The sequence below is a fragment of the Oxyura jamaicensis genome, chromosome 3, assembly GCF_011077185.1.
Source record: "Oxyura jamaicensis isolate SHBP4307 breed ruddy duck chromosome 3, BPBGC_Ojam_1.0, whole genome shotgun sequence".
NCBI lineage: Eukaryota > Metazoa > Chordata > Aves > Anseriformes > Anatidae > Oxyura > Oxyura jamaicensis.
The window spans coordinates 44,458,645-44,484,418 of NC_048895.1; the positions used below are offsets into that span (position 1 = coordinate 44,458,645).

General features: G+C 38.9%; 1 protein-coding gene and 1 long non-coding RNA gene across 2 annotated transcripts in view; one reads left to right on the forward strand and one right to left on the reverse strand.

The window, feature by feature from the left end:
* KIF25 (kinesin family member 25) overlaps positions 1–25,774 on the reverse strand; it is a 41,931-nt gene that overhangs the window by 6,304 nt on the left and 9,853 nt on the right. Inside the window, exons 5-12 of the mRNA XM_035322200.1 lie at positions 23,948–24,051; positions 22,572–22,660; positions 20,988–21,030; positions 17,140–17,207; positions 12,363–12,437; positions 7,905–8,054; positions 6,646–6,822; positions 2,276–2,427 (exon numbers count right to left, since the gene is read on the reverse strand). Of these exons, the coding sequence (XP_035178091.1) occupies positions 2,276–2,427; positions 6,646–6,822; positions 7,905–8,054; positions 12,363–12,437; positions 17,140–17,207; positions 20,988–21,030; positions 22,572–22,660; positions 23,948–24,051 (858 nt within the window). The remainder of the gene's footprint in view (positions 1–2,275; positions 2,428–6,645; positions 6,823–7,904; positions 8,055–12,362; positions 12,438–17,139; positions 17,208–20,987; positions 21,031–22,571; positions 22,661–23,947; positions 24,052–25,774) is intronic.
* On the forward strand, positions 61–13,892 carry LOC118164585. Its single transcript, XR_004749554.1, has 3 exons — positions 61–1,462; positions 1,581–1,691; positions 13,722–13,892. It is a non-coding gene; the product is annotated as an uncharacterized LOC118164585 (long non-coding RNA).

Sequence of the window (25,774 nt, forward strand, 5' to 3'; positions counted from 1 at the left end):
TGGGGCATCAATGGGGGAAGTACAATATCTGCTGTTTCAGCCTATTCTAACTAATGGGCAGGGTGAAGAGCTTTTTCTATCTTATTTAAGGTTTTCCTTTCAAACAGATTATACCAGTTGGCAACAAGACTTGGTGTAGGCTGTATTGTATATAATATCCTCACTGTTTGCACTTCGGTGTGGAAAGCAAGAAACAGGAGTCCAGTAAGGACTTTAAAGAGGCACTTTTTCATGTTTTAGACTGCAAATAAAGTGTGATTTGGGAGCAGTAAGTTCTGAAATCTGTTTCTAAGCATTTGAAACATTCTCTGCTGATGCTCTGGGGAGAAAAAAAGGAAAAAAAAAGTAATCCTGCCTCTTCTGTTTTGTCTTTTGCTGTTGTTCCCTCTGGGCCTCCTTCAGCCATCATATCCCACTGCTGCATCTTCATATCCTTCCTCTTCCTCAGCAGCAGCATCTGGCTTCCTCTGTCTGCCGGGAAGGAGGAGGAAGACGGGTTCTCTGGAAAAGCTGCTGTGCCATCAGCTTAGCAAGAACGTGTGCAAAATGGCTTTCCCTGAACAGCTTTTTTTTTCTTCATTTTTTCTTTTGTGAAGAAAGACATATAAGAAACAAAGGCACACACACTGCTATAGGTAATAGAGACAAGAGACTCTCTTGAGGACTTAGCAGTCTCGTTGCAAAAGTAGAGAGTTCACAGCTGCAAAACTTGAATAAAGAGGAGACTGAACTGGGTTGTAGAGCTCTGTACCTCTCCAGCTCGGCTGTTGCGAATACCCAAGCTAGCTGTTCACTCTGTAGAGCGGGCAGCTGTGTTGGTTTATACAAAATAAATGGCTTCAGGACAACCAGTGTAAAAATAAGTGTTCTCAGTCCTCTTCAGTTTGAGATGAAAAAGAAAACTCAAAACTCCTCAAACAATAGAGATTACTGAAACAAAATGCAGGAAGACCTTCATCAAACATGAAAAAGTGCTTGCTTGTCAACCCTGGCTTTTAGTGAGAACTCAGACTTTTTATTTAGTGACTTAGATCTCCAGTTTTGAGATATTTGACAATTGCAGCTGGATTGTAAATCAGGAATTGCTCCTTTTAAATAGACAGAATGCAGTGTCAAACTGCTACAGAGATCCCATTTGCTATGCCGTTTTCCTCCACTATATTGCTCACCTTGCTCACCTTCATCCATGCGCTATAAGCTGAAAGCCCGAGCCCGCATTCACCTTGAACTAGAGGTGTCTCTGGAGTTTTGTTGCCAGACGGCACGGTGTAGTAGGGGGACAGCAATTAGAAAGGGCAAAGGGAAGCCTGGACTAGACAAGATGGCTGGTGTGCTAACGGTGCAAACACTCCCTCTTTTGAGCATCTCTGATTGACAAGAATCTGGAACTGGACAGAGCTAACATCTGGAACGTTAGAGCTGCAACATGTGAAGTGACTGTGTCTTTTGGCAAGGGCCATAGGTAAGCGAGGGTACTGTTTGTTCTGTTTTGCTAATGTTGTCGGTTTAATTTCCGATAGCAATCTAGGGGAAAAAATGTTAAATATTTTCCACTTTCTAAAACCATATTGTTGTTGCAGAGTATGAAGGAGACGGACCACAGCACTAGAAACAGAGTCTAATTACAACATAAGCAAAAGAAAACAAAGTTAATCCCCCAAAGCCGAAGTTATTCCTAAAGCAATAAACTGGTAAGTCTTGGTGTGGTAATGAAAAGTAAAAATACAGATTTTGCCGCGCTAAATAGGACAACTATGTTGTCTGTTCCTACAGTGGCCTGTTACTAACAGTTCAAGAGATTCTGAATTTAGTGGACATTTTTGCAAGGCAGCAGGTAAAAAATAATTCTTTCTTACCAACAGCTTGTGCTGATCCCTAAAGCACGTGGTTAGCTTCACCTCAGACTTTGCATGAAAAATTATAAGTTTGCATGAATAGTATGATGCATCGTGCAAAGGGATTTAACCACTCTATTTCAGCATCTATCTTACTGATACCATTTATTTAATTAGTTGTTTCATGCTGTAAAGCTTCAAGAACTTCGTAAGCCAAGAGATGTGAAGTTAAAAGTTTCTGTGAAAGCTTCTAAGAAAACCATTCGCGTTGAGGAATCAAACTGATGAGTTATTTGAGAAGATATTTAGAAGTTAAAGAACTAAAGGAATATATTAAGCACTGGGAAAGGGAAGAAAGAGCACTATGAAAATCTCAAAGTCCACAGGCTGTTTTTCAAAAAGAACTGTCTCACAAAGTATTTTAGTAACATGCTACTCACCAAAGCTATCCCCAGAGACAGTTGTGGTTATGGTCAGCGTAACAACCAGATGAGAACGAGAGGAATGAGCATGCACTAGCGTTGGGTGCCTGACTCTCAGCTGTAGGCCTTTGATAACCAGATGCAAAAATTCAGATGCATTTTCAACAGTCCTAGGAAGTAAAGAAACAAGCAGAAGGTTGAACTGATTCACAGTAAAAATGACATGAGAAAGCTGGCAACTCAGAATTTGAGCATTTCCACTTTTTGCTCTTCTAACTCCTTGTACTCTTCTTAATTCTACCTCAAAACTAACTTCAGTTCTGAGCTGCACAAGCAGCTGTGGTATAGACCTTTTTCATTGGGAGTTACGTAGTCCAAGATGAAAATTCAAGACAAAAGCTGTGATGTAGTATGAAAGTGCTGGGCAAGTGGCTTGCCAGCTTTGCAGGTCTTTAAATACAGGATCTCAGCAATAGGAGTGATGAAATTTTGATTCCTTCACACTTTTGAAAAAAAGACAGATTTAGACATTCCTTGCATCTCTGTTTTAGAGATGTGGAGTTGTCCAATTTATGTTAAGGTACCTCTTGCTTTTTGGAGGCACGGAATTGGGGAAAAAAATAGGAATTTTAATGGACCTTTAGAAAGTACAGTTTACATTTGGGACTAAATCCAGAATCCTTAGGAAAAAGTTGAGTTCCCACTGTCCAAAGGGCAGGGATTCCAGCACAGTGTCAGAATAGACAGGCATCAGTTTTTGCAGACCATTTTATCTTATACTATCCATTTTATTTTCCAGTTGAAATACTGCAAATATGACCAGTTGTAGGGAAGAAAACCTGACACAGAGACTGAAATCAAATGCTTGGGCAAAGTAAAAAAGACACCATGATTTTCCCCAGGTTTGCAGCGTTAAAAACAAATGAGGCGAGATTGCCTACCTTCTCCTTTTGCTGCACTGCTTTCTTCAATAATCACTCAAGTTGCATCATATAAACATTAGATTCTAGGTGGGGATATAGGTTATTATGAATGCATATCACAGCCTGGTTACCACATACTTTGAAACACACCAGAACCCTCCATAAATCTCCTAACAGGCTGCTCACTACAGACATGGTTCCACATCACTGCAATCAGCAAAAGCAAGTGTGTGACAAAAGGCAAGGCCTTCCTGCCTTAGATTTGGCTGTGAAAGTCACGCTGGGCACAAGTATACTTTGTGATATGAAGAGCACTACTTGAAGAGTTTAAATTAAAAAAAGAACTATATTCAGACAATTTGCTCTAGAAATAAAGCATCTGAAGAAGAGAAAAACGCTTAGCTACACCGTACCTACACACACTTAAGCAGCTACTTAAAACCAGTGCCCTCTGTAAACCAGCGACACACCAAAATACGGCTGCAGGAGCTAAATGACCACAACAGACTCCAGCCTACCAATCCACGCCACGAGTGCTCACACCCTGTGCACTAGCTCTGCCCCTGTGCCCGTGATGTCTCCCTGGTTCAGCTGAGCTGGCAGCAGCAGGGAAGCTGTGGCTGTAGTTCATACCGTCAGGGAAGGCAGAGCCTCACACTGGGGGATCTGACTGCTGCCTCAAGTCCAAGGTGACAGGTCCTGCCTTCCTGAGTTCTGAGCTGCATCTTCCAGTGGCTGATCAGCCAGGACTGGATGCCCGCAGAGGTGAGCAGCCTTTGTGAGGACGTACCAACAGGCAGTCGGCTTCTGCAAGCTGCTGTCGCTGTGCACTGGCACGTGGCTGGTGCTGCAAGCTGCTGTGCTCCAACAGTTTGCAGAAGATAAGCCTCAGGGCATGCAGTCAGTGCTGGTCAACCACGAGGAAAATACAATTGACGTTGGAGCTGAGCAGCATCCCCAGCCCAGTGCTGCGTGCCTGTCACAGCAGCTTCTCAGCAGGAGCGATGGTAAGAGCCTCTGCTACTTTATCACGCTCTGCGTACCCCGTGTTCCCAAACCAGACTCTACAAAGAGAAGCCCTGTTGTGGTTAGGTTAAAAATTTGATGCTGAATTTTCTCCAAAATCAACCAAGTCATAAAAGAAGAAAGAGACTGAGGTTTTTGTCATTCGGTAGGATGTCCATGTAACAGGAAAGAGACTGCTGTACTTTAATGGACATATGGAGAAGCCAGTGAGACGCAGCAGGCCAATATATTCTAGATGAAATATTATCACAAATGAGGATGTGTTTTTATTCAAAGCACCATCTGTTTACTTTAGATTTCAGGCAGCTGGGTGGCTTCATTCAATGGTTCCCTTACTTTGTTTGGAATTGCCCTTTCTTATTAACCTTTCTGTGTAATTATTGATATAACTTGTTTATCAATTGGACTTTTTGCTGCTTGCATTGTAATTGAGATACAAGTCCATATTCTTATTTATATATGCGTTAGAACTGAGTATTTACCAAGTGATTGAGATGTATTCTTAAGAGGTGCTTATCTCAAGGCTCCAGGTTCTTTTACCATAAATTAAAATTTAGAGAAATAAACATTGCAGCCATTTCATGAAATAGAAGGAGAAACAAAACCTCATTGCTGATTCGAGTTCCTATCTCTGTGGCACAAATCCAGCGATACCTCTCCCTTCTCCAAAGCTTAGGAAAAGAGATGGCTCACCTGCTAACTGCACAAAGCTCTCTTGGGAAAGGGGGTAGGCTACTTTCAGGAATGAGTTCAGGACAGCATCTTGAAATACCGTTAACTAAAAATTACTTGGAGCTTCTGACAAATTATTTTCATTTCCCAAGTCATACAGTTCCTTTCTTCTCTAGTCAAATGTGCAAGGTTAGCTCCTCCAAGAAGGATTCAGCACACACAGGTTGGGCTCCACACCAATCACTTCTGAAGGAGTTTTTCATTTTCTTTTCATGTTAACAGAAATGAGACTGCTCTGTACTTTAATGGACATATGGAGAAGCCAGTGAAAGTGTATTTTTATCAAGGCTTTATGACAGTATCATGAACCCAGTGAACAAACAACAACTAGTCTGCTTATGTGGCTTAAGTCCCACAAGATAAAAATACTGCCCTCAGTTATTTCTACTGAACATGCATTTTGTTTTAACTCAGAGGCAGGGAAAATGCTTCTCATATCTGACTTCCAGTTCCTCCTGGAAAAGCAGGGATTAGACTGTGACAAGTATTATGATAGAGAAGCAAAGAAAAAAATCTTGTTTCCCCCAGAAACGTAATATGCTGCAAAACTGTGCTTAACATTTCAATCAGGCAAGATGTTTCTTTTCACAAATTTATCTGCCCCCCAAAAATCACTTTTTTTTTTTTTTTTAAGTTGCTAGACCTCCCTGTTGTGCACAAGCAGAAATGTTCCTTTCTGGAATCTGTTCATGTTCTGGGCACTCACAGTGAGATGTTCAGTAGCTTAATTCCACGGGGTAGCATCTCCTCTCTGGTGCCACAAGTGCTGCTTGTCAACGCTTGTTTTTTATTAGAGTTGATTTAATAATAGCATAAACAAGACACCTGTTACTAAAATAAAAGCATCTGAAACAGCCTTATGCTTGTTAATATATGAATTGTTATCAACATGGTATTTTCATCATCTAATTAGTTAAGGTGTTTTACATATAACAAGAATTTATGTATTTTCTTTGTATGCTACACACATGTAACATCAAGAGCCATTCCTACATACACTAGGACAAGCTTTTGTAATGCTTAGGACATACAAGGAAACAATACTACAAGTAGAGCCGTAGCCTTAATTACTGTAGGTCTCCCTTCAATGCCACAATGTATAAATAAGAATCTATCTTACCACATGCCTGTATGCTGGGGAGGGTTCAAATGCCTTCATATTAATTCGCAATTAATGCCTTCAATTATGAAAACAGAATACTAAACAGTGCAAGATGGGTATTTATATTAAAAGATGACTTTAAATGACCTTTCTACAGTATATTTTAAACCCAATTTGTGTAGAGAAAGCTAACTTTACAGCTGCTTAAAAACCTAAAAAAAGAAAAGTTCACCCATTTCTACTCTAATCTGCAAAATTTGTCTTTTAGTAAGTGCTTTGTGATTGGGTCACTCCTTCTTTTTCTACAGCTGACAAGACACCCTAGGTTCAGCAGCAATGAAATATACAGCTTTGTTCAGGTGTTCTGATCGTACGGTACCCAACGCAGAAGTGTGACCAAAACTCACCGTACTGTTAATGCTGAAAGAATTTTGACATTTGCAGTCTCACAGACAGCGAGAACCATCCAGTTTTTTCGTTTCCATGTGGTAAGAACTCATTGTTTAGAAGCAATCCCTGACATTTAAAATGGACTTTTATGACAGCTGTGCATCACACAGACACTGGATCATGATCAGATGATAAAGATCAAACTGTGCACTCACTCATATGTAAGCAATGGAACGTTGCTCTTTCCTTCTCTGGTTGTGACAACATCACGTTTGACGCCAAATACTTTTCCACAACTGTCTTTGGCCAGAAGATCAAAAATTTCGTTATTATACACTTCTACAACAGAAACCTCAACCCAGTAACTTCCTGGTGGCTTTTCTGAAATAAGCCTGGAGAATAAAAATAGAAAAAATAAATAAATGAAGAAAGCTGAAGTCAAACCTCAAGTGGACAATCTGTATATAAAGAACTATTCTTTAATTGTAATCTAATTAACAATCTGATAAAAGTGCTTATTAAATATCCACAGTCATGACTTTGCCTCACCCGCATGCTACCGTTCAGCTGAAAAATCAGAATATACAGTTAAATTATACATGAAGCACTAAGTAAACATTCATTTTCCAAACAGCTGTGCCAGCTTAAATTGTTTTTCTCTACTAACCCCACACTCTCCTCTAAATTTTTTATACCATTGCTCTGCTGGAGGTTACTGCAGTCAGAGCTCAAGGTATGATAAGCTCTGCCAGAGTACAGACAATGAGCAGAGAGAGATGCTAAACTGCCCAGCTAGATCTGTAATGGGTTATCCGTCCATAAGCTCAGAAAATTCATAAATTAAGGGATTTTTTATTCAGGAGAATATTTACAGTTAGGTACAATCATTTTGGTGCAAAGTTGGCTCTTTTGATTTTGTTTACACTCTTCTCCAGAAGAAACAGGCTTAGCTGAAAAAACCTCTAATGACTCTTCTATTATAACGTAGCAGCACATCAGTTCAAATCATACAATAGGTTCAACTAAAAAATCTAGTTTTCTAGAGAAAACAGATAGTGGTTAAAAACTCCGCTACCATTCTTGGGGACTGGGTTCTATCCTGGATCCTTTTCATCTATTCCTACGGTCAATTTTCAAAAAACTTCTAGGAACTTAAGTATCGTTTGGACTTGCACAACTATGGTTGAAACCTATTGAAAAGTTAAAGGAGTCTGAAAGACAGATGGGCAGATGTACACAGTAAAATTGAATAGCCTTATTTTCTTCGAAAAACAGCCTACGCTAGAGACTAGGAATCTATCGGATCTCAAATATGGATTGGCAGTCAGAGATGCTATAAATATTAACAGTTGTGAAACTGCTATCTGTAAAAATAAATACATTATAAACATTATTTCATCCTTTCTATAAAGTTTAAGGTGTGAAGTCTGTAAGCATGCCTTTACTTCGGTTGATATTACCAGGTAAGTGTTACCTGAACAATTCCTGGGTAGCTCGAGGAATAATTCCAAGTTCTGATTCATCTTCCAAGGCAAATGCAAAGTTCTCTTCTAACTGTGGTCCCAACATCGTGTATGTCTTTCCACTCCCAGTCTGCCCATAAGCCATAATACACACATTGTACCTGAAAATCGAAAGGGCCTTCATTTATTTCACCATTATCAGATGTGTGTGTAAGGTACCAACTTAAAGCCCATACAAATTGGGAACACTAACTGAAATAAATATAATAAATATACTGCCCCTGCAGCTTGCTTTCTGGCTACCTAAAGAGATGACAGAAATTAAAGAACTGCTTGTAACATCTCCTAAACGTGCTTTTATTTTTTAAGCACCTTTGAAGGGCAAGGAACTGACAAAAGCGGGGATGCTTAGCTTGGAATGATTGATGATGTTAGACCTCCTGGCTGCCCAGCTTCCAGTTCATGCACTACTCGGCTTCTTGTTTATCAGCTCCTGAACCGCTGCGGTTTACAGTACAGTGTTTTAAAGTAAACCATCACTGGGTTTGATTTGTCTTACGGTGCTGTGCTGCAAACCGCAGCACTAATGTCTTAACAGCTGGGAACAGTAAACTCTTCAGCTCTCACAGTCGTTTCAGGAAGGCTCTTCGGTCAGCGCCCTCAGCCACTGGAAAAGATCAGACAGCCCTAACAGTAAGAGGCACGCATTTTAAACCAAAGGCATAAGATCAATACAAGGATGAACATGAAGACTACTCTGCAGCAATGGTGGGAGGAATTGCTCTGACATGGACTTGTAGAAGATGTAAACATGCAATGTCACTGCAGAGGTACAGGCACCCGTGAAACACAATTAATCATCTTCTGAAGTAGACGTGAACTCTGAAAATGTTTTTTTCTGTACTGGAAAAAATGAATATGCACACACATATATGTATAAATTTCAGAGCCTTGAGCTCGGGTATAGAGGGCTGTGACAGTGGCATCTGAATTGAGATGTATGAATCCTTTCCCCAGGTGTGTTTCTGAGGTAATGGGATCAAACATCAGAAGCAAAACGAGTGGGCAGATACGCGTGTGTCCAGCCACTGTACTACTTTGTAGCGAAGATCAAGGCTGCCCTGTGCAGCTGAGGATTAGTCCCTGCTTGGATGTGTCTACTCTGCAGCCAGCAAAAACTCTTGGAAGACGTGCAGTTATGCTGACAGGACTGCTCCTTCACTGGGCTATCTATCTATCTTGTTTGTTCCGAGGCACAACATTAGCAGGCTCTCCATGTGCTAGGAGCGCTCTGCAGCGTGCTGACATTTCTGCTCGACTAGAGCTGCAAAAACGGGCTTGCTCCTTGTTTGGCAGGAGGTGGAATTTTACTGCTTAAGCTATAGCTTCACTGTGGGCAGACCTGAACAGTTGCTTTTGGTTATCTGACACTTTTCCTCTTATCAGAAATGTTGTTTCAAGCACATGCGATCAAATTTCAATGAGCATCTCATCTAATTGTGTTAAGTCCATGCTTTTAGATCTTCAAATACTTATATTGCCACTGCAGAGAAATATGTTTGCAGGTTTTTTTGTTTGTTTGTTTGTTTGTATATTAAATATGCCTAGAAGCAATTCTTTTTGGAGGATTACTAAGAAAGCTTTCTTTCATTAGAAAGAAATGTGGGCAACACAGCAAATACCTGCATACCCCTTTTGGGGAGCAAAGTCAAAGTTGCAGGCAGTGAACCTGCAATAACATCTCCCCACATCTTCAGGATGCAGAGTATAAACTAGAAGTCTAATCATAGGTATGGTGAGGTAAAGGAGAGAACTGTAACTGAACATCAAGAGCAGTATAGCAAACTAGAATGTGCTAGAAATTAGTTGTAAATCTGAAACAAGGGATTTCCCTAAGTATTGACTGTTGACGTAACTCTGATCGCATTTATATCACTGCAAAAGCTTCCAGTAATTTTGGTAGTCTCCAGCTAGGCTAACAACCAGCGATTTTCAAAGTTCCCCCCTTATAGCACGCTGGCTGGCCAAGTCATAGTTTCTTGAGACTTCCAGTCCCTCTTCAAATTCAAATAGAGATCTTTGAAACCAAAAGGGGAGCCAGAAGCTTGCAAGTAGTTGTATTCCTTAGCAAAAATAGAATGGAGGTCTTTTCAGAAGTTTCTGAGCTTTCATATAATCCAGTATTTAAATTTCCCTTAATCACTTTTTGTTAGAAAGTATGCGCGTTGCCCCAAATAGTTCTGACAATATACAGATGCTATGATCAAAAGCTAGGTAGACAGGCACTTGTAACCTTGAAGAAAAATGAACTTTCATTTGGGTGATTCAACAAAAGGATAAGCAGCAGCAGAAGACGGATTTACTTTTATCTAGTTTACTTTCCTGATGTTCTGCTTTCAGCATAGCAGTTTCAAATAGAGCATGAAGCCACTTCTATCATCAGGCTTCTAATTTGAAAATTTCAGGTTACGATTCACCTATGTGTGCCAACATTTCTCTTTTTCCACTCTACTGCGTTAGTTATATTATTGTTTAGAAAAAGATCTTATTGTCAAATCCAAATATCAATACCTTCACAATATTCCTCTCCTGAGAAGAATGGGGCTGTTCGCTATAGGGAACTTATCACTAGGAGGAAGGGTATCACTATTAAAGGAAATCAAATGAGCATAAATGTATTATTCCTTAAAATAAATAAATAAGGTTGATTTTTCAATGTTGTAAAGAAAGGAAATATTTTCTTAGTCCCTTGCTGGACCTGTATTGCTAACGGCAAACTTTGAAGCCTGCTGTACTTCATTTGTTTTGCGTATGGAACAATCTTTTCTCCCTGTGTATTTATACTGAAAAATGAATCAATTAATTAAAAAAGAAAAATAAAGAAAAACAGCGGAACTCTCCTTTCTACTTAAGCTTTAAGTTGTAACAGATCGCTCTGGAGACCAGACTAAAACAATCAGGAGCAGCAAAGAAGTTCAAGGTTCAGACTAAGTACGTCTGTTTCACATTTACGATGGGAAGGCTGCTCAGAAACGTGGCTCATGTGCACAGCCTCTCCTTCCCTGAAAATCTGCTTCTGTTTAAATGACACTTCTGGAAGAACAAGACAGCTCTTTTGTTTTCAGTAACAGAACATTTCCTAAATGAATATAAAAACCCTAACTTTTAGGGCAGGATTCTTTCAGTGTGCCCATTAGAAAGTAGGAAGTCCTGCAGATCAAGGTACAGATCGGGTATGTCCGAATACACTTAGGCAACATATTGAGCCAAAGCAAACTTACTTTCATTGCAAAAGGAAAGGTTAGAGAAAGAAAACAGTGGTTATAAGGACTTCTGCAAAACCCTGCAACCTCGTGGTCCCTAGATTGCTCAACTATGGCAACTGTAGTTACTTATCCTTGGTAAAATAGAACAGCACCTTATGGGCCATATAGAACTCCCCTTGCCCCAGAGAGCCCTTATGGGACCTGCTGTGGCATGTGGAAAGGGTTACCAGGGGTTTCCCAATATCCACAGTACCCTGCTAGGCATCTGCTAGGCTGCTTTTAACTATCAGTAAGAAAAGGAGAGACTTGGAAACTCCAGTGTGCAGGCTGCCAGGAGCAAGGATTGCCACTGTTCAGCTGTGCCACTGGGGATGGAAAGGGGCTGGCTGCCTTTCCCTCCTCAGGGAGCAGAAGGTCCGTGACAGGTCTACAACAAACACCTACAGCTGAGTGGTATTGGAGCTGGGGTGAGGAGAGAGAGAGAGAAAGGTTGGAAAGGAAGTTTTGCTTAAATCTTAGCTCAAATCTCAAGGATAATAATAACAGGCACTTCAGCGCTTCTTTGTGAGAATAGCTTGAGTGTGGTATAAATGAAAAGTCATACTTAATGAACTTCAATGCCTAAAAAGTAATTACACGTATTTGCTGGTGTTTGTAGCTGATCGCTTCTGTAGTCAGACCAGAATTCTGCTTTAACCCCAATGCCCAAGGAGCGTTAGAACTACAGCTGAGGATGCTCAATTTTGGTTCAACCAAGAAATGATTGTACGACCTCCCATGGCTTGTGCTATGTAAAACAACAGAACAGATGATCACAGAGTGCCCCAGCAGGCATTCTACGTATAAATGCACTGCTGGAAAAGATGTAAATAAAAGATGTATATATTATACTGTGTATGCAACTGAGATACATTTATAGAACATAATCTACCAAAACACAGCAAAGAAGAAAAGATAGCATCCTTCACCAGAAGTACTTCTTGTCCAAATTTGTCTGCTGTGCTCAACTTTGTGAACAGTGATTTCAATGTTCATATGGGGAAACAACATTTACACAGTGTTCATTAAAAAAAAACAACAGGACAATGGAACTGCAAAGTCATAGAACTTAACTGGACTGCCACTATTAAGTAATTCTTTTTAACTGGTGGATTTCAGTAGACAATGACCCTTTAGCCTTCTTACCCCCACCTTTTAACTTACCCGTCCAGGAGAGATGTTAGCAAAGGGGCCACGTCTGCAAATACCGTGTCTTGAGACTCAAAAGCACTGTAAACTCTGAGGAGCAAAGTACAATGATTAACTGAAGACAAAAATATAAGTATGTTGCCATAATACAGGAGAACAGACTAGGGAAAATGTAGGCCTATGACATAAAACTTGTGACCTGCTGACATTTCCGTGACAGCAGCACTTACAGATTGGGTTTTAAAAGACTTATTTAGCTTGGCAGTATGAAGCTGGCATACCAAACCTGCTTACTGCTGCTCTAAACCTGACTTCCTATGCCAGGAAATTAAAAGGTAATGAGGAAGAGCTGAGCTGCCACGGGAGTCACCACTTTGTTCAGTAGAGGGGAAAAGAGCGGTGAGTTGACAAATCCCAAAGGTTGTGTAGGAATGTCTGACATGCCTCTGGTCCATTACAGAAAACAACCTTGGAGCGGGAGAGGGGCCAGGATTCACCAAAGAAGTGTTTTTTTTTGTTGTTTGTTTGTTTGTTTGTTTTGTGATGCAGTCCAAGAGATCGGAAAGGAAAACTTCAAGGTTCTCTCCTGCTTTTTTTTTTTTTTTTTTTTTTTTTGGAGTGTCTGCTGCCTGCACTGGAGGGAATGATTTACAGGTGTACACTTGTGGTGCTCTGAGCTAGTTTTAATCCTTTTGTCAGCCTCTCTGGCAGACAGAGTCTTTTCCAGGCAGTACAGATCCATCTTTCTTTCTCCCACATACCAGACTATGAGATATCCCTGCTGCCCGTGTTTCCTTTGTGTCACACTAAGAAAGGAAGTGGTCAAGTTGTGCTCCTCCTTTAGATGTGAAAAAAGACATCAGAGGCTGCAAATCTGCTCTGTGACTTGTCTCAGAAAAGTCAGTAGCAGAGCAGAAATTGGAGGCTCCTGAGGTCATGTTTAACATGGAAGCCATCTTTGTGGGCAGCACCATCTTCAAGTATTTCCATCCTCACCCCTGCTGAACTACCTTTTCTGAGATAAACACTTCTCACCATGATAACCAGAGGGATGACTTTCTTTTATGTCCTGATCTGGATTTCAGACTAATTTTTAAAGTGAACGAAAGACAATTTAACTGACTGATTCCACCTGTTAGAAAAGAGCAATGACCGTATAACCCTTGGGCCAAAACAATGTCTAAAACAACTAGGTACATGTTTTCAAATTCAAGAAAAAATAAGGTAAGACAGGGCTGTACAAATAACTTTTTTCCACTAACCCTTTTAAATATAACTTCATACAACATAAAGACAAGACTTGAAAATAAGAAATCATCAAAGGCAGGGAATTCATAAAACATGGGTATCCTAACTCATTCATTGTTTCTCTAGCACATCAAAAAGTAACCTCCCCAGGACTAAGGCCTGCAACAAGTGCTGTTTATAGAAGATGGACAGAAATCTGAAACACGAATACCATAACCACCACTTAAGAATTTGAGGTATGAATCTTTACATTTGGAAGAAAGCTATTATCTTTCTGTTGTGAATCTTTTTTGGTTGGTTGGTTGGGTTTAGTTTGGTTAGCTCTCTTTTCCAATAAGTGGCATGTAATTCTATAGGCTATAGTAAAATGACTAAATAGAAACAGGAATTTTGGTAGCAGCAAAGATTACAAAATGTAGTGACTTCCCTGCGTGTATAGTACACTAGTACACTTCACTAATAGATGATACTAAGAGCTTAACTTAATGAAGAACACAGTTTGTTTTTAAGCATTTACTCAAGTCTCCTTGTATGTTTGACCAGGATCTGGCCACTACAGTCTGGAGCCTGCACAAACATAGATTTCATTTTCATGTTCTCCATAAATAAGACTGTACAGAGGGATCACTGATAAACAGATACAGAATTAGACCCAAGCCACTTAGTTCAGCATTTTGTCTCTGACAACGGCCAGAGGAAGAAACAAGAAACACCATGGTGGCTGGAGACAGAATAATTAATCTCTGTCTCATCCTAATCCTTAATAGCTGTAAACTGCTCTCAAAGCTGAAATATGAGTTGAATCTCTGCTGAAAAAAAAAAATACTATTAGCATTAGCATTCAAGTTTTTTTTTGCATCTTGCTGAATTCTTGGCCTGGCGTAACATCCTGTGGCAACGCGTTCCACAGTCTAATTGTAAGTTGTATGAAAATGTACTCTCTTTAATCAGGAAATGAGCACTTTTCTGGCTTGACGGACAAATACTGCTTGTCTTGCCATTCCGCTGACATGCTGTCATACTAAACTGAGAAACCAACAAATATGCAGAGATGTGGCACAGTTCTTACTGGGACGACACAAGCGCTGAATACGCCATCCTTGCTTTGCATGAATACATGCACACGCTTCAATAAGCTTTACACATCAAATCTTCCAGGTCAATTTAAGAGCAAAAACTTTTCCAAACTCTTTTCTCTGCTTCCTTTATCATCTGCAATCAGTGAAACATTAATTAGCACCAACTCCTGAATTTTAACCCACTAGGGCTCTAACTCAATTTGCGTTGAAACTTTACTTTTTCTTAACACATCAAAACATCTCCCTCCGAGCTATTACATTAAAAAACAAAACAACAACAAAAACAACCACCAAACTTAAAACATATTTAGGAGATAAGAACATTCAAAAATGCTTCAGTTGCTCTCGAGGGTTTTTTTTGTCTGCTAAAGCAAACATTGCAACCAACCAACCATATTTTGTGGTCTTGTTTGCACTGCAAAGCAGTACGGCCATAGCTAACTATGCCAGGCTCCGGTACTGGTAGCAGTTCAGAGGAAAGGCATGGGGCTCCATGTTACAGTAACTCCTCCAAATATTTACTCAACTTCCTAAAGGCATTTTAGTGCCGCTGCTTTAGCTGCTGTGCTTCAAATACTACCAGGACCCAAACGAAGTAGTTTAAATTTGGCTTGAACTAGTTTATGCTACACTATAATCACAGCACTGGCTAAAGCATGGACACGCAATTAGCTATCCAAGACCATGAAGATATAGCAAATCCAGAGAATCTGTTTCTATAAGCTCAGTTATTTTACCAGAACGATGACAGATTTGTCCATGTGTAGTGATTAATGCTAATTTCACCTTGAAAATTTTGAGCTTCTTTTTATTTTGCTAACTGATTCACCAATAAAATTATAAAAGCATAACATGCTGAAAGCTGGAATTTTCTTCCTGAGCTGAAATCAAATATTTTGACATTTATTAGTTCCATAAAACATTGCTAAAAAAATAAACATTTTTGCGTTCATAAGAACCATATGCTCTTGTGTTTATAAAAAAGAGCTGTGTTGGGACACTGAAAAAACATTTCCCAAGAACTGCATTCTTTGGGGGATTTACATTTTTTTAACCCTTTTCCTGGTTATCAGGATCTACACCACATGTCCAGAGTCACAGCAGCTCTGGCATCCTGCATCAATGCCACTGGTGCTCTATGGAGCTGACTTCCAGCAGTATTCTGCATTTATTTCAGCTGGTATGGCCACGTTAGGTATAGCTAGAGGGTGAAAGGAATTACTTCAAGTAGCTTATCAAACATGCAAGAGGGATCGCATACCCTGTGAGATCACATATGCCCTGTATCAAGGGAGTCCTGTGAGGTGAGTAAAGGTTCCCCAAGATTTGCATTATCTCAGGAATTTTCAGTCATTTGGTGGCCTACACAATAGCAGTCCCCAGTCTTCATGAGCAGAAAAAGTGTCTTAGAAAGACACTGCAAAGAAAGGGTGAATAACTGACAATGTTTAACCAACTGACAGCAGTTTGGGCTGAAACAGGCTCAGAACTTACGTTTAGACCAGGACAAATAATTCAAGTTGGATACATTTGACTTTAAATCAAGTTCGCCTTCAGCAAGGAAGCATGAGATTGTGCTCATGTGTCCTGCTTTCAGAGGGTTTTGAAGCATGGTTCAGGGGAGAAGACATACTGTTTGAGTTATAGCAATGCACAGACAGCTCAGTAAAGCAAAATTTCCATTTGAAAAAAAGGCATGGGGTAAAATTTTGTATTTTTTGGTTTACAGAGATCCCCTATTAATTCAACTCTTCATTCCTGTTTTCAGAGGTTCAGGTTAGCTCCATTCTGAAAGAACCAGAGGCACCTTTCAGCCTGACTCCCTGCAGTTTCTGTTTTGTGGGCTGAAACCCCAGCGTCGAGTAAGGCACAAACACCAACGAAAACCCTTACCGCAGCTGGTGTATTCCAAAGCTCTCACACCTATATGGGTGCTTTGGCATCTAAGAGGGGAAGTACCCACATTACAGCCTTTCTCGCAGGGGAGCACTGATTTACAAACCACCACTCTATCCAGTTGTCTATTTCCAGCATACTTTAAGTAGCATGACTGTACATTGAAGCATAATAATCCTCAATTTGGTTTCTGGCTCAGTAATGCTTTATGTCTAATGCTGAAGGCATGCAGTCCACCTCAATTCTGCACCTTGAAAATACAGATAATGTTTTGCTATCTCACAACATGCTACAAGGAGATGAGGAGTACTTAGACTGTGAGAAGTTTCAAATATGTCTCTACACAGGTTTCAGACTCAGGCATATCAGTATTCTTCACTGAGAAGGAGGACAGAGGGTGGCATCTATATCCTGAAGTGCATTATTCTATACTGGAAAGAATGTGAAAACCATATAAGAATAAAAATAAAATAAATAAATAACGTTACTTTCTAACCAATGCCTACTAAAAAATTAGCCTTCACTACACAATCTTCCATCAACCCAGCCTGCTACACAGGACGACCCACCTTTCAAACTGAAAAGTCCTGTTTATTGATGCATGACCAGGACGGCTACTCTTTACCAGAACAGTTTCCTAGGAGAAAAACAAAACACTTACAGTTGATATCATAGTCACATGTAAAACTGAAATATTTATTTCACTGCGGTGAACTAGCAAGACCGCAAGAAAGGATCTCAGAACACATTCAGATTATTAAAGAACAACCAAGACAAAATGTGTGCATTTATGTTCACAAGAAAGATCCAAACCATTACCTAAACTTTTTATGTGCCTAGAAAACTCCAGGCAAGTAAATCCAACCTCCCTAATTACCACCACAGGTAGAAAAATGGCAAAAGAACCTTTTTGTATTATGAGGTCAGTGCATTTTCAGATTGCTTTCATAAATGTTTGTGCCAAGAGCGGAACAAAAGATGCACATTTCATAGCATATCATGCTATTCCACCCTGTGACGAAGAACTGCAGTCACACAGTTGCTAGATTTTCCATGAGTTTTTATTAGAAATCACTTTCCATATGGATTATATAGTAGTTTTATAAGTTGGACAAATGTGTCAGCAGCTCTTTAAAAGCTATTACCCGTAGTAAATTCCATGCTCTTTGCTCCTCATGACATGTCTTGCTTAATCGCAGAAAAAAAAAGAAAAAATGTGAGAAAAAAAATATCATTTCCACATTTCACATGGAAGCTCCTCAGCACACAAAATGCTTCACTCAACTCAAAGAGGTTTCCTGTCTTCGTAACCTTTGCTTACATTACAGCATTTGATAGGAATGCTGAAGTCTGTACTGCTCTTCCAACAAGTAGTTTACAGTGCTAAGCTGAAGTCCTTCAACCTAGTCTTGCCACTGAATGAAGTAGTAAAGAGGTGAGCAAATTATGACAGCATAACAGTATGTCTAGCATGCAGACGGCTAATGAACCCCAAATTTCTTAAGTTTACAAATCTCTCTTCTTTGGGGAAGGCCAGTGGATCATTATCAATCTAACGATGGCAACACTTGCTGTCCAATGAGCTACGTTACCCATTCCCGTACAGGCAAATTTAGCAGCAGTACAGAGGTGAGCACAACACTTTTTACAAAATGACCTGACGCAGGCATTGCAATAGGATCGGTAATCAACAGCCTCTGGAGAAAAAACAACAAACGGGAAAATGATGTAGGGTTATGGAACACCTTTCTGATTCAGATGTCAAATTTACTCGCAGACCAGTTTTCCCTAAGGTGAGAAATGGGATAGAAAAAAAATCTATTTGCGTAACGTAGAAACATAAGCATTGATAATAGGCAGAAGTTTCATATGAGCATTTGTAATGACACTCCCTTTGCAGGAGATCAGTATGGGCTAGGATACCCACCACAGCTGCTGGCATACAGGATCTCATAAGGTGATCCTGTCAATAGTGCCTGTGAAATCCTTACGGCTGTATCACATGAATACTGAAGAATATTTTTCTAAACTCCAGAGTCACAGAATACTCCTGGTCTGAGTTCTTATAGGGTAATATGAATCGTGCGAATGGCAAATGGATGATTCATAAACATTCACAAACTGTCCTGATACCCAAACCTGGGAAGCTCTTCAATAAGTGAAATTTCATAAAGCAAAACAAAAAATTTTAAATGAGGCATAAGGAATTGTGAATATAGACATGTGCTAACAAAATCCAGCTGTGATAATTATCATTTCCCATCCCTTGTTATTGCATATCTAATAAAGGCTGTTGCCCCACTTCCCAACGCTTATCTCTACAGCAGAGCCTGACTGCTCTTCATCTGCTTTCCTGTCAGCTTCAGTGCCACTGGCTGACACAGCGCTGAGGCAGACAAGGACAGCCTAAAGGATTCCCTGCGCTGGGTAAGCACCAGGGGAAGAAACCTCTAGGTGGGGATGATGATAAGCACCTGGGGAACGATAATGTATCCTACTACTATAGCTACATCCACCTGATCTAGTACAAGATTCTCTCTCAAGAAAAGGAGTCTTCCTGTGTTAATTCATATTTTCCCAGTCCTGTCTTGAAAAACCAGCAGAATCTTGCACCTTCCCTGATATTCACAGCAACCTCTTTGCCATGCCTTTTTTTTCTCCACTACTCACAACTGAAAACCTTTTCAAAATAATTTGAAAGAAATTAATCACTTGGAAGCAGCCACCTTCTTTTCTCCTGTGCCAAAGGAAGTTGGATTCTAATAACATCACTTCAGGTATTAGGCTATGGCAGATGCCTGCCCTAGCTTCGTATCAAATCAAACCCCATAATTTTATCTGAAAACTGCATATCTAGCCTATCCACAAGCATAACACCTACAGTAGTTAAAAGCAAAAGAAACAGGCAATAAATACTGTTTTCCTTTACTTCTGTTAGCTTAGTCTAAAGTGACTGCTTTTTGTAAAAAGTTGGTTGTAATTTATCCTCCCTCATGAGCTTTAAACAGAAAACACAATATAAAAAAAAAATCTATCAAGAAACTAATACAAACATGCAAAGTGTTTGATCAGGACTAGAAAGCATTTTAACCAAATAAATGTCAAGGCAAACCAATAAGGCATTTAAAGGCAGTATTAGCTTTTCCAAAATCAGGAAGATCTTGAGGGTCTTTTCCAACCCACGCGATACTATGATCCCGTGTATTTCATTTTATAGTCAAATCCATGCATACACTTATTTTCCTGGAATATCTCATACAGACTTTTAAACATGAGAACAGGTTAGCATCCTGAAGGTTACCAATTCGCTGTTACATACAAACTAAAACTCCTAAAACTCATGTATTCATGTAAGTAAGCAGACACTGCTTTTCCTGTAAAAATACAAATACGGTAATATATCTGATATCTATATGAAATAATCAAAAACCTAACTATTACCTAATTTCATCTTCATATAAAATTTAGCAGGTCAGAAATGGTCAAGGCGTTTTATAGTACAATAAATCATAGAATTATGGCATCCAGAATACTACATCTACTATTACAGATCCCTGTTTTTTATCTCCTGACATATTTACATGTTCTTAACAGACTCTTCATGAGCTCCATTAGTTTCCTAATTGCATATATATATATATATATATCTAAGTGTCCACTTTATGCAACAGAGATCAGTCTAACGAAGCTATAATTTTGGAGATTTAAATGCATACCATACTTTAGGTCACTTCAGCAATATTTTATGTGTTACACTATAAAAGAGAATTTGGCTAATACATAAGTAACAGTGAGCAGCTGACTAAGAGCCATGGTGGCTAAGAAAATTAAACTCAAGTTAATACTTTGACCTTAGCTCACACGACTATGCCTTTTTAAATTTTATATCTCAGTAATGGCCTCAATTAATGCTGGAATGTCATCTGGATTTGCAACCTCAATGCTCATTCTCCTTCCCCTGATGGATCTAAGCCAGGACACTTTAACATGCTTGACTGCTGTAACACGTAGGCTGTTGTGGTTCAGGAGATACCATATTTCTCTGCCAATGCATTAGTTGGGTTCTAATAACAAAATGAAAAAGGCCTAACATAATTACAGAAATGGTTACAGTAAATACGAGTGGCTCAAAGGGACTGATTGCAGGAAGTCTGCAACGGTTTGACTACTGCAAACATACAAGCTCCAGTTCATGGATGACTGCACCAGCAGCAGCTCCAAGCTACTATTACTACAAAGACTCAGGATGGAAACAGCACAAATCACCTGCTATTGCACACATGGGAGATCAAAGCTGGGCACCAGTTGACAAGAAATTACCTAATTCCTTTTCAAACCTATAGTTTCCAGGTCCCTTTTTTTCTCTTAAAGACTATCTGTAAATGTGCTCTTGAATTTCACCATCAAATATACTCACATCATCAACAGCATATGCCACTTTTTCTGAGAAATTTCTTTGCCTGTAAGGAAAAAAAAAATGCCAATGGGATAAAAGAGGTAGCTTTCAAACCGAAATGTTCGGTTTAGCTCAGGAAAGTAAATGCTCAAAATAGCTGTGAACACATTGTCTAAATAATACCTTCTGGAATTTCCATTATCGTACCACATGTTAACACCACAGTTATTTGTGAATAATAATAATGAAAAATACATCAATATGAAATCAAGCAAAATAATCTGCTTAAGAAAATAAAATAAACCCAATTAAGACTAATTCACATGCAAACCATTCTGTTGTTTTGAGATTGTAATACGAGCTTGTAACAGGAGGTTTTCCCTTTAGCACATTAAACTGAAAAACATCTTTTTAGGTATTTGGCCTTGATCCTGCAAATACGGTCAGAAGTAATTTTGCAACCATTACTAGTCCAAATACTGACTTGGATTGCTGAGGTGCATAAATGCATTCAAATTTTCATTCAAGTGTTTTCAAAATCAGACCTTAGTTTCAAAACTAAGTTTTATTTAAATTTATTTTTGATCTATTAAGAAAAGTTTGTCTTAATAATTGTGTATTTAGCCCAGTCTGTCTTGTTTTACACCACAATTTGGCACCTAATTGCGTACAGCAACACTATTTCATTCAGCAACAAAACAGTGATTTGGTTCCTTCCCAGGTATATCGAGCACAGGTTAATGCAAGTTTCCCCTTCAGGCTCTTTGAAATTTCTGTCTTGTCTAACATTTCATATTATTTTAATTAAAATATTTTTTTTCCTAAAGCTTTGGCAAAAGTGAACAAATTTTAAAACACTGTATGTACTCTTTTAGAAATACCAACCAGTAAAAGTAAAATAAACGCCCCAAATAGTAATTTTCTGATGGGTCAGATGATGATTTCTACTGTTTTCTAGCCACCCACCTAGTTTTCCCCTTCCTTCTCCAGTTGTGTATGTTTCAGGTCCTTCATTTTTTCATAGTAGTCAGCTATGTAGAATTCAGCTTGTTGTGGCACATTCTTGTACTTAATCCCCCTTTTTGTTTTGGTTCTAGGGATGTGTTGACACTTCAGTTACATTAAGTGTATTATAAATTAGGGATGTAGAGCCAAATTATACTGAAATAGAATCACCAGCATTTGTGCTGACAGCAAATCCATTCTGTAGCATGACAAAACAACTGAAATGCTGAGTGTTTCTCTACCTGTAACTTCTGACAGTTGCTATTACATTACTATATCCCAGACTTTGTACCAGGTGGTGAATGTACTCTACACTGTCTGCAGGTGTGTTACTTCTGCCAGTCCACAGATAATGCTGGATTGTTAAGCAGCTACGGACTCCTATGCAGGTGGACACAATTTTAGACAAAGGGATAAGATTGATTAATGCCAATTTAGCAGGAGAAAGAAGAAAGAGTAATTAGTTTTTTACCACTCAGCACAGATATAAAAACAGAAAAAAAATATAGAACACAATTGTTCTTGTATACACGTGACTATCATTTTCACTTTATATCTTGTTTGACTCATAATTAATATAACACAGCCATAATAAATTACCTATCTTGTGATTCTGAATGTTCATCAGCATTATCAAAAGGTAGAGATGGCCGGATCCTGCAATGGACTCTGATATTTCCTCTCAGCTCCTAGGATTAGATTATTAACATGATTTAACACAAAGTACCGGAGAGGACAAATACACTCATGCAGATATGAATGTGTTTAAGAAAGAAGGCAAGTGTTTGCAAAATCACAGCCTTAGACTCTGTGGAGAAAAAAGATACTATTAGAATAATTTGCTTTCTCCTAACTTTAACTGAGAAAGTATAATCTCTTCAGAGCTCTGAAATGGTATAGTCCTCTCCAGTCTATATGAAAAAGAAAGGGCTTTCAGTGAGCCATTTTCTCCTCTTCAGTCTCCTTCCTCTTCATTTGAGCTTCTTCACTGCTGTTAACTCAAGAGCCAAGACAAAACAATGCATTTCTCCTCAACCAGCCCTCAGATATAAAACATTTTGTTTCTTTTTCTCTCCACTGTGTGTTCATACATGACTAAAAAGCCAGTATTGATTTTTCTCTTTAGGCTGCTTCAGACTTTTCCTTATCTAACCGAGTGATCATTTTTTCTAATTGTGTATCACTGGAAACAGCTTACTTGTGGTAACTAGTGAACACTGGCATTAACTCCCCACGCTGCCTTGGGGAATATCCTCTAAGTAAACTGCAACACAAAGCAGAGTTTGGAAGGTTAGTACTTTTTAACAAAGAGTTTCTTCTTCCCAGGTAGAAAAAATTAGAAGAATCTTGCTTGAAGGTGGTTTTGTCTTTCTAAAAAGCAGGTCCTGAATCAGGCAACCCAAAACTAGTAATCTGGGAGATGGGCAGAAAAAGTTAAAGAACAAAAAAGAAAAAAAATGAACCCCAAACAAACCATCACTAACATCTGAGCATGATACAGCTAGATATATTTGAAAAAAATAAAAGGAAGACAATTTTTCAATTTCAAGTTCATCACTTTAAGAATTCTAAAACAATTTCAGAGGCATGTTTCCACTTAGTTGAACCTGAATTGATGAACTTTGAAATTCACATCGTGGAGGAATTGCTAGAAGAGAAATGGCATTTTCCAGAAGCTACACTCTTAAGGGATAAAGAAACTCAAATTTTGCTCACTATTCAAAATTTATGATATTCCTTAGGGCAATATAATCCAGGAGTACGCTTGGAAGATGCTTCTGTAAAAAGAATGGACTGTGGCTTATTGTGAGATGAAAGTTCCTCAGCAAAGAAATGCTCCTTCTATAGAAAGTTGAGGGTGGGGAGTGATAAGTACACTTATAAAGGACAAGAATGTTAATTAGTTTCAATGGTGATTAAATTACTGGTATAATTACAACAAAATAAGAAAATGTTCTGTCATTGAAGATACTTACAACTAAGCTGTTATGTAGAACTCTCCTCTTTTGCTTTTCTTTTTCATATCTCTCTGTCACCTCTTGTAGGGACTGCTCAAGATCAAAAGCTTTTATCTGGAACACTGGAAGAAGAAAGCTGTTTCAAAGAACTGAACTCTGTGACTTTGCAAAATAAATTTTCCAATAGTGCCTCATGAAATATAAGCATAAAACTTCTTATCTTCTTCCAAGCTTAAATTAGGAAGATTAGTTCCTGATTTACCAGATGTGTCAGAAAAAAATCCATTTCTTTTCACTATGAAATGTCTATGCATAAAGATAATTACCACAGGTACATGTGCATTTTTGAAAAACGATCAAAAAGAGAAGGCATTTAAAGGCAATTCAAATATGTAAGCTTACTTAGAATAATGTTATCTGTCAGTGAAGCCTGAAACCTAAGCCTGAAGCAATCTGCTTCTGGATGGAGCTGTAACTTGCGAGGCTTATGCCATATTTGCAGATTAATAGATTCATGACAGCTAAAGTTAGGAGAAATTAACCTATCATTTATCATCAGTCTCGTTTACAGCACTACTAATCCTGTAAACAGCTCTACGGTTCCCCTTTAAGATTGGTACATTCACTTCATGGGTAGGATTTCATAAAAATGATTGATCTTTTGAACCCTAGGAAGTCTCTCCTTCAGAAAACCGAGGAGAGTGGTAGGGGGCATTATAAAAGCCTTCTGCCTTCACAAATGGTTTTATTTCAGCCCAATTACATTAACGCTGAGCAGGCCTAAAACAAACATACAGTCCAGAAGGCTCATAATGTGACTGTAAACTTTTTAGCAAGCTTTTAGGAACCCCAGTGGGAAATCAATTGCTCCAGCTATTAGCAAGCAGTTCAAAGATGTGGAGTAGCAAGCAGTCAAAACCATGGTCTGAGAGCTGTTAGCAGGACAGCCACCAGCCTGAATGTGTTACCTTACCAAAAAAAATAATAATAATCAGCACGTCCCATACATAATTTATGTTCTCTGAAGTAGATTAAAAATTAGGTAACTTCAAAGGACATTTGTCTGCACTACAGATTTCTCAGATGTTGTCTTTATAGTTTCCAAGCTGTTCACCTCCAGCTCATGATGTTCCTTCACAGTGCACGCACACAGGGGAAACATGATGTTAATAGCTGGGGAGTCGAAGTATAAAAGCTTCAGTACGGAAAATGCTCTTCTTTCCTACTGTATGTGGACCAACACTAGTTTGTCTTCATTTGGAGAACCACATGCAAGTCTCCAAAAACAAATTGTCAAAGGCAACTCTTATATTCACCAACTCCAAATCATACAGTAGTTTTCAAAATAGGAGGTGGGAATCCATTATTTAAATAAGCTCCATAAGAAGTATGTTAACTTACAAACTTGTGTACACGCAAGCTTTTAATTCTTGAAGTCTCTTGTATGAGCAAAGTTAAAGATAAGCAATAGGTGCTAAGAGTACTTACTCCTTTCAGTCTTCAAAGAGAAAAAAAAAATGTTAGGAAAACAAGCCTATAACAGAAGACCATTGGACACTTCTCTCTTATCTGAATTATTGCTATTTATAGTTCACTGGGAAAGATGATAATAGCCTGATTTTCAGACAATGGCTAAATGTGTCTAATGAAGGGACTACCTAGTTATTACAGAAAAAAAAAAAAAATAGTTTGCTGCATGTCTATTACAGCCTGATAATTAAACTACTTAAATGTTTTTTCTACAGTTCTCTCATTTTCAGTCTCTACTTTAGGATTAAACTGATAAGATATGCTCTCTCTAGAATACACCTGGGGCTTTTTTTTTAGGAAAGATAAATTTCAGGA